This window comes from Abramis brama (genome assembly GCF_963993115.1).
Source record: "Abramis brama genome assembly, chromosome: 16".
NCBI classification, from domain to species: Eukaryota; Metazoa; Chordata; class Actinopteri; order Cypriniformes; family Leuciscidae; genus Abramis; species Abramis brama.
The window spans coordinates 17,708,809-17,721,192 of NC_139978.1; the positions used below are offsets into that span (position 1 = coordinate 17,708,809).

A 12,384-nucleotide genomic window follows, 5' to 3' on the forward strand; every position below is an offset into this window, starting at 1 on the left:
TACACGACAGAATTAGGATGAATCCATAATGTCCATGAACTAAAACACAACAAACAGCAGCCAACAAACCCTTTGACTGTTTAATAATACAATATGTTCTGATACAGTCTGTTTATCTTTGCAAAAAAAAAAAAAATCACATATTTCTAAACAAAAAAATTCAGAGTAAAGATATTTGTATCTACAATTTCAATTTAAATGGCATTTTCAGTACAAAGAAAGTTAACATAGAACTATTTCATGACTATATTAAAGTCAGATTATAGCTTACCTGCCTCAATCAGAATCAAAATCAGAATCAGAAAGGGGGTTTATTCGCCATGAATGTTTGTACAGACAAGGAAATTTGGCAGGAAGGTGCATACATATAACATACAACATAAGGTACAGGATATAAGAGCACAAGAACACACATGGGATACCTTATAAGGCAATGGTGCAAATATGCAAAAGTGCAAATATAGCAATGAGCTAAGAGTTTATAGTTTAAAGTCAGTGAAAATATGACATGGTTAAGAGTTTCTAGTTTAAAGTCAGTGACAATGAGAGCTCCTGGCCTTGTTAAAGAGGCCAGTAGCAGAAGAGAAGAAACTGTTCTTTTGGCGTGAGGTGTTGGTCCTGACCTGTATGTATATATATACTGAAAAAATTATAAACGCAACACTTTTATTTTTGCATTTTTCATGAGCTGAACTCAAAGATCTAAGACTTTTTCTATGTACAGAAAAGGCCTATTTCTCTCAAATATTGTTCAAAAATCTGTCTAAATCTGTGTTAGTGAGCACTTCTCCTTTGCCGAGATAATGCATCCACCTCACAGGTGTGGCATATCAAGATGCTGATTAGACAGCATGATAATTGCACAGGTGTGCCGCCAAAAAAAAAAAAAAAAAAATTGTTGATTGTGGCCTTAGGAATGTTGGTCCACTCCTCTTCAATGGCTGTGCGAAGTTGCTGGATATTGGTAGGACCTGGAACACGCTGTCGTATACGGCGATCCAGAGCATCCCAAACACATTCATTCATGCTGACTGCAGGAATGTCCACCAGCTGTTGCCCGCGAATTGAATGTTCATTTCTCTACCATAAGCCGTCTCCAAAGGCGTTTCAGAGAATTTGGCAGTACATCCAACCGGCCTCACAACCGCAGACCACGTGTAAACACACCAGCCCAGGACCTCCACATCCAGCATCTTCACCTCCAAGATCGTCTGAGACCTGCCACCCGAACAGCTGCTGCAACAATCGGTTTGCATAACCAAAGAATTTCTGCACAAACTGTCAGAAACCGTCTCAGGGAAGCTCATCTGCTGTCACAGTGTCTGGTTTGTGTTTCCCCGGGTGTCCACTAGAGGTCTCCTTCCCTTCCTGTCACCATTCACTCTGGAACCGCACTCCCCATAATCCTTTGTCTGTTCTCATCACTCGTGATTGCACTCAGCTGTTCCCTATCACATTGTTAGTGTCTGTGTATAAATACCCTGTCTGTTTCAGTTCATGTCACGGAGTCATTGTTGACTGTCACGCTACACATTGGAGGTTTGTTTCTTGTTTTGTTTCTTGTTTTGTTTCTTGTTTTGTTTCTTGTTTTGTTTCTTGTTTTGTTTCTTGTTTTGTTTCTTGTTTTGTTTCTTGTTTTGTTTCTTGTTTTGTTTCTTGTTTATTTTGTGTATTTGTTATCGGACTGATTAAAATGGTTTTCGACCCTTGCATGGATGACTACGATTCTGATTACTTTAATTCTGACCTTTGCATGGATGACGATGAATTGGATTGCCCTGACTATAACATTGCTACATTTGGATCCACCCACTTCTCTGTATTGTCCCGTGACAGAATGACTCCGTCACCTAATGGATCCAGTAGCCTGAACATTTTTCAGGGCTTTGCTTTATTGCCCCGCCAGAATGAGGAGGCCATGGCGCTCAAATCCCCTAAAACCCCTTCCATTGATGACAGAGAGTCTTTTAGGGGAACCTGTCTGGCCAGATTTTCAGGGACTCGTGGAGCCCGCAGGGGAGGAAGTACTAGAGGTGAGCCCCGGACCCACTCTCCACTCCGGTCTTTCCTCGACCATGGGCCAGTGATGCTCAGCCCAGAGCACCCTTCGCCGCGGGTCCTGTTCAGCACAGAGCCTGCACCTCGCCATAAGAAACGACGGAGGAGGAGGAGGAAGACTTCCCTTCTCTCTGTCGTCCCCCGGCGGTCGTCCCCGTACAGGCCGCTGTGGTACCGGAGGTTATCCCCGTGCAGCCCGCTGTTGTCCCGGAGGTCGTCTCCGTACAGCCCGCTGTCATCCCGGAGGTCGCCCCCGTGCAGCCCGCTGTCATCCCGGAGATCGTCCCGGAGATACCCACCATCAGCCCTGCCATGGCAAGAAAGGCTGTCTTCCTCTTTTATGCAGTAGCTGTACTGCGTGCTTGGAGGAGACACAGCAGGTCTGCTGATCCAAGGACTGTTCAGGTCCCGTCGGCCGATCCAGAGACTGTTCAGGTCCCGTCTGCAGATCCAGAGACTGTTCACGTCACGTCTGCCGATCCAGAGACTGTTCACGTCACGTCTGCCGATCCAGAGACTGTTCACGTCACGTCTGCCGATCCAGAGACTGTTCACGTCACGCCTGCCGATCCAGTGTCTCCGGACAAGATGGCGGCCGCCGAGCCTGTGTCTGCGGAAAAGATGGCCGCCGCCGAGCCTGTGTCTCCGGAAAAGATGGCCGCCGCCGAGCCTGTGTCTCCGGACAAGATGGCCGCCGCCGAGCCTGTGTCTCCGGACAAGATGGCCGCCACCGAGCCGGCGTCTGTTCCTGAGCTGGTGTCTGTTCCTAACCCGATGTTTGTTCTTGAGTCAGTGTCTGTTTCTGAGCAGGTGTCCGTTCCTGTTCCTGAGCCGGTGTCTGTTCCTGAGCCGGTGTCTGTTCCTGTTCCTGAGCCGGTGTCTGTTCCTGTTCCTGAGCCGGTGTCTGTTCCTGTTCCTGAGCTGGTGTCTGTTCCTGAGCAGCCGGTGCCTGTTCCGTGGCCGCCCGAGGGGCCGTCTCCACCGTGGCCGCCCGAAGGGCCGTCTCCACCGTGGCCGCCCGAGGGGCCGTCTCCGCCGTGGCCACCCGAAGGGTCGTCTCCGCCATGGCCGCCCGATGAACAGTCCGCTCCACCCTGGCCGCCCGAGGGAAAGTCTCCGCCCTGGCCGCCAGATGGACTGTCTGCTCCGCCCTGGCCGCCTGAGGGAAGGTCTCCGTCCTGGCCGCCAGATGGACTGTCTGCTCCGCCCTGGCCGCCTGATGGGTCGTCTGCTTCGCCCTGGCCACCCGACGGACTACCTGCTTCGCCCTGGCCACCGGCTAAACCGTCACCCCGTTTCCGTTCCCTTCCATGGTCCTGGCCCTCCATCCCTCCCCCTGATCCTCCACCGTTCCACCTCCCTCCTGGACTTTTGTTGGTTTTTGTTTCTTGTCGTGGAGCGTCTGGTAGCCGCTCCGTAGAGGGGGGGTTATGTCACAGTGTCTGGTTTGTGTTTCCCCGGGTGTCCACTAGAGGTCTCCTTCCCTTCCTGTCACCATTCACTCTGGAACCACATTCCCCATAATCCTTTGTCTGTTCTCATCACTCGTGATTGCACTCAGCTGTTCCCTATCACATTGTTAGTGTCTGTGTATAAATACCCTGTCTGTTTCAGTTCATGTCACGGAGTCATTGTTGAATGTCACGCTACACATTGGAGGTCTGTTTCAAGTCTGTTCTTGTTTTGTTTCTTGTTTATTTTGTGTATTTGTTATCGGACTGATTAAAATGGTTTTCGACCCTTGCATGGATGACTACGATTCTGATTACTTTAATTCTGACCTTTGCATGGATGACGATGAATTGGATTGCCCTGACTATAACATTGCTACATTTGGATCCACCCACTTCTCTGTATTGTCCCGTGACATCTGCATGCTCGTCGTCCTCATCGGGGTCTTGACCTGACTGCAGTTTGCAATCCCGGTTTTCACTGTACAGGTCAGATGGCAGACAGCGTGTATGGCGTCGTGTGGGTGAGCGGTTTGCTGATGTCAACAAGGATCGAGTGGCCCATGGTGGCGGTGGGGTTATGGTATGGGCAGGCATATGTTATGGACAACAAACACAGGTGCATTTTATTGATGGCATTTTGAATGCACAGAGATACTGTGATGAGATCCTGAGGCCCATGTTGTGCCATTCATCCACGACCATCACCTCATGTTGCAGCATGATAATGCACGGCCCCATGTTGCAAGGATCTGTACACAATTCCTGGAAGCTGAAAACATCCCAGTTCTTGCATGGCCAGCATACTCACCGGACATGTCACCCATTGAGCATGTTTGGGATGCTCTGGATCGGCGTATACGACAGCGTGTTCCAGGTCCTGCCAATATCCAGCAACTTCGCACAGCCATTGAAGAGAAGTGGACCAACATTCCACAGGCCACAATCAACAACCTATGCGAAGGAGATGTGTTGCACTGCGTGAGGCAAATGGTGGTCACATTAGATACTGACTGGTTTTTGGACCCCCCCCCCCCGGACAAATATACCACAAGGTTGTACTGCTTTTTTGAAGTCATGATCCCGCTGTGTGCACTATGTGTCTTTGAATACAGTGTGTTGCATGGATCTAGAAGAAGCGAATCTAGTTCTCATATTCCACTGTATATATTTTGCTTAGATTTCTCTTGCAAAATGTTAACCCCACTGATTTGGATTGGACATATACATTTGCAAAAGTGCAAAATATGTTAAAAAAAAAAACTTCCAAAAATATATTTTTTAGATCAGGTAAAAAGAAAGAAAAAAAAAAAAGAAAAAAAGTTGTAGTTGTTCATTTATTGTGCTTTGACTAACGTTTGATTAATGCTGTTTTATCAGGATTTTGTTATTCCTTTTCTTTTGGTATGGACACACACTACCACATGACAGACTATTCTTCGCAGTATGCAAAAAGCCAGTCAGTCATTTTTTTATTTAAGGAAATCATACTGTAACTGTAAGCAGGTTAAGACAAGTGGTTATCATCCATGTGTAGAGATCTCCAATGAAGCAACACTATCCAAATCCACAGCAGGCTATAACAAGCAGAAGTCAAAGTACGAAAAAGCTTTGCTCCAATCCAGCAACCATCAATGAGATAAATAGAAACGCTAATAAATAGCTTTCTCCAGGTATATAACTATTTAAGTAATTAACAGCCCTAAATCCAGTTCCACTGTGGTAAACCGACCAAAGACTGACTGAATGTCATAATCAGTGAGAAATTCTGGTGACGGTGACCTCTGGTGGTTGAGTGGTTAACTTGAGCCAAGATCATATCAATACCAGAATATCAAGTTCATGACTGACCACAGCACCACAGGTGCAAGGATCCAAAACCGACTCACTTCTGTGAACAAACATGCTTGTATCATTTTGCGGAATAGCATTTTTCATTGCCTATTTGCCATATACTGAAGGTCAAAGTAAGTAAAAGCTTTAGGACAAATTCTAAAACTTTGAATTAATAATGTGATTTAAAATGTGATTCATTAATGATAATTTTGCTGATGCAGAACAAATCGAATCAATATATGATAATCCTTCTATGAATGAAGAGTCCAAAAAATACTCCATTCACGATATTGCATGAGATTCTAATACTGCTAAAGCTTGAGTTGTTGTTTTATTATGTTTATTGCAGAAATAAATGCAGAATTTTATTTTCACTTGCAGTGCAGATATCTTCATATGAATATATATATATATATATATATATATAAAAATATTATTATTTTGGTTCAATTTAACAATTTGAGTTAAACTACTAGAACTAAAATATTTTTCTAGGTGATATGTATCAAATCTTTTAAATTCTGAAATCTTTAGGTTATCCTGAATATGGCTTGATTGAATCATGCAGTGGATCAGCTGGTAGTAACGAAATTCTCTTCACTTATGATACTGAAGTGGCTGCATATATGGATTTAGAAGATGCAAAACTAGTTCTCACAGTACCTGATATTGTATATGGTATTGCTGGCTTCGATACAATACCCTTACAAGATGTTTTCCCCACTGATAATGAATTAACACCTCTGTGCAAAGATGCTTATTTCAGGACGCTCTCACTTAATATATCTGAACCTCCTCTTGGTAAGATGTCTTTTTCACACAGTTACTGTCTAAAGAGAATTAGCATTAAAATGGTTATTAAACAAAACAGTGATAAAATCTAAATATCTTTCAGAATCCCCCTATACCTCAATTTACCCCAGGAACGATATGAAATTAAATGTCAAAAATACCATGATTTGTCTGGTTTCTGGATTCTTCCCTCCACCTGTCAAAGTCTCGTGGTCCAAGAACAATGTGAACGTGACAGATGGATCAACCATCAGCAGATACTATCCCAACAACGATGGGACACTTAATGTATTTTCTCGACTGAGCTTCATACCAGAGGAAGGAGACATTTACAGCTGTTCTGTGGAGCACAAAGCCCTTCAACAACCTCAGACCAGAACATGGGGTAGATATTTATTTATTATTCACATCTAATTCCTTTTAGAATCACATGATGAATGTCACAAATGTTTGTGTCTGTGCAGATGTGGAGATAAAGGAGCCCAGCATCGGTCCATCAGTGTTCTGTGGAGTTGGTCTGGCTCTTGGGCTGCTGGGTTTGGCCACTGGAGCAGTTTTTATTGCCAAAGAGAAAAAATGGATATAGGTACTGATACAGCAACACTGACACTGTTGTTAGTTATTTTGTCATGTACAGATCACATGTAAATTTTCATTGCAAAATCTGCTGTAGCCTTTTATATTCCTTGTATATTGTATATTTTCCTTCTTAAATTCAAACTATGTGTTAGTATCGATGGAAGTGTCTTACTTTGTTGATTGTTCCGTTTCTTATTATGTACATTCTGCAATAAATAAAAAAAATCATCCAGCTCAGTTCAGTTCTCATATAATGGTGTCGATGCAGGTGCCCAACTAAGCAAGTCAAAAGCCAAAGGCGATAGTGGGAAGGAACCAAAACTCAATCAGTTGACAGAATGGAGAAAAAAAACCTTGTATGATTGAAATGAACAGTGTATGATTATTATTCAGGCAGCATTAAGGTCAGAAGTCAGATTGGATCAGAACATTCAGAATTTTTGTCTAGTTCCATCTGGTTGAAGATCGAAGTCACACTGGTTTGTTTAGGATCAGTGCCGATGGCTGTCGTGTCGATGAGGCCTTCACAGGGGAGAGTCTAGTTGACACAATCTCTGCTGACACTTCAGGGATGCGTTGTGGTCGTCTTTAGGCGCAGGTCTTCCATCTGATCTGGATACGGCCCGGATCTGGTGACTACAGTAAACCTCTGAATAAACAGAGAGACTAACATTAGTGTAGATGCCATTCTTTGATGTAACAAGTACATCAAGTGTTATTTGTTCCCGGTTACGCCTGACCTAGTTTATGGATTAATGTACACAGACAGTGAAAAGAACAATATTAAGATAAAATCATACCATTAAATAAATTGTCATAAAGCATCAAAAATTCTGTGCTTTTTTGTTGTTCATGAGTCTTATACTCTGAGGGATGAAATAGAGTTAAATTCAACAAGAAAAAGTGCAGGAGAATAAAACCATTTCTGCTTGTAAAATTTACATTCAAGATGTTTTTTTATATTCAAGACATAAAAGTTTTGGATTTTCTTCATAAAAAATAAAAAAACATATTTGAGGACGAAACTGTGGATCACATCTGTAGGACTAAAAATAAAAGAACTTAAATCAACCCAAAATGTATTGGTTATGCTGCAATCACAAAATAAATGGGCAGCTGTTCAATTTGTGAATTGAAATTGCACTTCAATAGGGAACACAGGCCACCAACCACAAAATGAGCATGTCTCATCAATATTATATTATTTAAAAATTGAGGAGTGACAGGATAGATTTTATGTTTTTATAACAGACTTCCTTAACCCTGTTGGATAGCCTACAAAATTTGCTCGGTGAAAGCCAGGCCTTTTTCCAATCTATATCCGTTACAAAGGAACCCCAGTAGAGTGTACCCCTTGAAGTAATATTTCTTTTCATTTCAAAAAATTCCAAATATGCCTGTTGTTGCATTTCCTATCTAAAAAGTCAGTACCATCCAAAAGCAATGCGGGGTATATAACGTTACCTCTATAAACATTAGGCGATTTTTAATTAGTTGGATTAACCTGCTATTAGCTTTTATCAAGGTATTATATTCCTTTGATGGAACCGGGAAGCCATGGGGATTCATAAATTGTTTATAAATTAGAATATTGCCAAAATCATCAAACACAGATAGAATGCAGTTAAAGTTAAACCAAAAAGAAAGAAATGTGACTTATTGCTAACAGCTTTATCAGAGTTGTTCCAGAGGAGAGTTTTGGGCAGAGAAAAGCTGTGGATGAAACTAAATTTCCAAGAGAAAAGGAACTGGTGAGGAAAATTAGATAATGGGTATCTTGTTGCCAGGCATTGAAATTGCACTTCATTAGGGAACGCAGGCCACCAAGTTTGTTAAAGATATCTATCGTATGTGTAATTTGTAATAAACCCCTGTGTGCGATTTAAAAGAATGTGCACTCATAAAAAGTGGCATCATCTAGCAACGAGGTCAATTAACCCTGCCTACTCTTACATCTAGAGTTAAAAGTAAAACTTGCTCTTTATTGTTTTGCGAATGGGTTTTGAGCTAAAATTCATTGCTAGGAACTTTTATGAGGACTAGTGCTGAGATAAAATTCTTTGTGAATAGGGCCCCTGGTCGCACATGCACAATAATAGTTTTGCCCTATATTAGTTTGTCCACAAGGTGGCAACAAGTGCCCCATGATCGTTAATACATAAGGTAACGTTAGTCGAAGAAAAATAAAAATAAACAGAAGAGACAGAAACGCGTGCAAGTTACATCAATGGAAAGTTATGAGGACGAGATACTGTGCGAGGAGGTCAGAAAGTACTCGCATTTGTACAACTCGAGCCTAAAAGAATATAAAGATGCGCAAATGGCTTGTAACTCGTGGCGAGATATTGCCCAGGCGCTTGGCAAGGACGAAATACTCTGTCGGCAGAGGTGGAAATATCTTCGCGACAGATATGTCAAAGCTGCAAAGATGCTGAAGGGAAAGAGCGGCGATGCGGGGGATACAAAAACAATGCCGCGGATTGTGGTTATGCTCGGCTGGCTCTCGAAATTCATCAAACACTCCACCGGTAATAAACTGGTAAGTCAAGCAAATGTGCTGTGTTCAAACTATGCAGAACGTCCCGTGCCTTTCTGACCTTTTTTGTTATTTCAGAACGAGTTTAGATACTTGGATGAGATATTGTGCGAGGAGGTCAGAAAGTACGCGCATTTGTACAACTCCAGCCTAAGAGACTATAAAGATGCGCATGTGGCTTGTAACTCGTGGCGAGAGATTGCCCTGGCGCTTGACAAGGACGAAACATTCTGTCGACAGAGGTGGAAATATCTCCGCGATAGATATGTCAAAGCTGCAAAGATGCTGAAGGGAAAGAGCGGCGATGCGGGGGGTAAAAGAGTACCCCCGATTGTGTTTATGCTCGGCTGGCTCTCGGAATTCATCAAACACAGAGAGACAGACTCCAACGTTGAAAAACTGGTAAGCATGTGTTGTGTTTTAGTTATGTTATGCCGACGGTACTGTGCATTTCTGACCTGGTTTGTTGTTATTATTTCAGAACGAGTTTAGTTATGGTTCTGACTCTCTGGACACACTGAAGCTGGAGTGTGTGGCCTCAGACCTGTCTGACAATACTATGGAGCAGAATCAGAAGAGCGACCAGTTCACACAGGTGCAAGAAACAGTTGTGGCCCGCTTAAGCAACTATGACGAAGAGAGAGGGTTTGACGACGAAGATATGTGTTTTGGGAAGATGGTGGGGAGGACGCTCTCCAAAATGACAACAAGGAACAAAGCCCATGCCCGTTTGGAGATCTCACAAGTGCTCTTCAAGTGGCAAATGGTGGAGTGCGACTCTGCAGTGCCCAAATGAACTGTAAAAAGACTACACTTTTTTTTTTTTTTTTTTCTCAAAAAACACACCACATAATACTTCTTAAACATTTTACCTGTACATATGTATATACGTATGTTTATAAATAGACCATGTGTCTTGTTTTAAAATAAAATCATTTTATATTTACAAAGAGGTGTTTACACTGAAGGGGTCGATTTACAATCTCTTCCATCTTCTCTTCAATCTCTACAATCTCTTACCTCTTTTACAAATAGGGAATCATAGTTTTCTTAAATCTATCACAACTTTTCTGGTACAATGTCTGTATTCGGTATCTGAGCAGTGACTGAGGGTCTTACCCATGTCAGGAATGCAGTTCATTCATTTAGCCTGACTTCCAGAGAGTAAATAATGTATGTCAGGTGGTTCAACAAACAAGACTTCTGGATAGGATGAAGCTGTGTTTTCTGCAGTGTTAGGAGGAAGCATCATTTAGACCAGTGGAGGTAATTTAGATCTGAGGTCTTGGAGTCTTTACTAGCGAGCTGATAAGTTCAATCAGGTGTATGATATCTGAGGGCACGTTTACACGACAACGATGTACACGTGGCCGGTTATTTTCATAAACGGACATTTCACCCTCTCCGTTTTCAAAAAAGTGTTAGTTTACACAAACCCGTGTATATGCCGTCAAGAGCATGCCAAACCTGTAGGTGGCAGTGTAAGGAGAAGCTCAAGCCCATGTTAGCCAATCAGAATCCCGAAAATATAGGTTGCACCTTTGACGCAGTGCAAGTTCTGTCACATACTGTGACGTCGACTGCCTAAAACTCTGTTTTTCTCAGTTTACGTGCAAACAGAGTTTTCCAAAATCTCCACTCTGGCCGGAGTTTTTAGAAAGAATAGTTTTCAGAGGCAAATTCTCCGTTTGTGTGTAAACGAGGGGCACAACCGAAGGGAAATGTCTCCGTTTTTCAAAATAACCATGTACGTGTAAACGGGGCCAAAGGCTTAGTTCACCCAAAAATGAAAATTCTGTCAGTAATTACTCACCCTCATGTTGTTCCAACCCCGTAAGACTTTCGTTCATCTTCGGAACACAAATTAAGATATTTTTCATTAAATCTGAGAGCTGGCTCACTCCTCCATAGGCTTCTAGTAGTGTAACAGCGCAGCGCTTCTGGGTTGTATATCAGAACGTAGGCTCACTATTGGCCAGCATCACACACATGACCAGCGTCGGCCAATAGTGAGCTTACATTCTGACGTACAACCCAGAAGCGCTGCGCTGTTACACTACGTGAACTCACTCAGAGGCCCACACAGAAGAAAATGAATAGTTGAATAAAGTCATTATTTTTGTTTGTTTTTTGCACACAAAAAGTATTCGTCGCTTGATAAACTTAAGGTTGAGCCACTGTAGTCACTTGGACATATTAAACATTGTCTTTACTAACTTTCTGGGCGGAAAGTTTCAATTACAGAGAAGCCTATGGAGGAGTGAGACAGCTCTCAGATTTAATCAAAAATATCTTAATTTGTGTTCCGAAGATGAACGAAAGTCTTACGTGGTTGGAACAACATGAGGGTGAGTAATTTTTAATTTTTGGGTGAACTAACCCTTTAAAATGGAAAAGGTTTTCCATTGCATTTTTTGTGCACAGATGACAATGTTGTCAAAACGATAGTCATTCAAATGGATCCGCAAAAAACACTAAAAATAAAAGTGCTGCATTATTCATGCCAGGCCAGTAGTTGGCGATATCATTTTGTAAAGAAACACTACGTGCCGACTGAACACATAATATACATGTGCCTGAGACTATAACAATATTGTTTTCAAAAACTTGCACTTTGAATCCCATTTTCAATTAAACATTTGTGCTTTCAGGCACCCAAAACGCTGTTGTCTTGTAAAGGAACGTTTAAAGGAACCATATCACATAAAAAGTTTTCAGTTTTTAGTTGAAAACGGTTTCGTGTAAATGGCCCCTAAAATGTGCAGTGTTGGGGAGAGGGGGTTCAGCAAAAAATCGCCATTAAGACCGTACATCGGCTGCAGTTTACAACCAGAAGTAGGAAGAAGCCTACTTGCCTCTTGTAGCCACTGGCAGCAAGGCAAATTATGAGAAGAGAGTATGAATAATAATCAATATTATTATTACATAATAGAATATACTTTTTATATACTCTCTCTCTCTATATATATATATATATATATCATTCATTATTGCATATTATTTTATTAATAACCAGGTTTAGAAGATAAGATTTGTTCGAACAAACTCATAAAAAAACCTTTATATGTAGCAAATAAACTAAACCTGAATTTCCAAAGGAGTAAAAAGTAGATACAAACAAATGGCCTTCGA

At 42.1% G+C, this 12,384-nt stretch overlaps 1 protein-coding gene across 1 annotated transcript; it reads left to right on the forward strand.

Annotated features, from left to right (window-relative positions):
- Nucleotides 1-8,860: 8,860 nt before the first annotated feature.
- Nucleotides 8,861-10,202, forward strand: LOC311066432 (uncharacterized protein). Its single transcript, XM_084087615.1, has 3 exons — nt 8,861-9,255; nt 9,331-9,654; nt 9,734-10,202. The coding sequence occupies exons 1-3, from the start codon at nt 8,944-8,946 to the stop codon at nt 10,046-10,048; spliced, it is 951 nt and encodes a 316-aa protein (XP_083943741.1). The 5' UTR covers nt 8,861-8,943; the 3' UTR covers nt 10,049-10,202.
- Nucleotides 10,203-12,384: the final 2,182 nt, after the last annotated feature.

Coding starts and splice junctions, on each gene's coding strand:
- LOC311066432 (XM_084087615.1), top strand. CDS start 8,944: ATGGAAAGTTATGAGGACGAGATACTGTGCGAGGAGGTCAGAAAGTAC. Junction 9,256..9,330: donor ACTCCACCGGTAATAAACTG/GTAAGTCAAGCA, acceptor TTGTTATTTCAG/AACGAGTTTAGATACTTGGA. Junction 9,655..9,733: donor ACTCCAACGTTGAAAAACTG/GTAAGCATGTGT, acceptor TTATTATTTCAG/AACGAGTTTAGTTATGGTTC.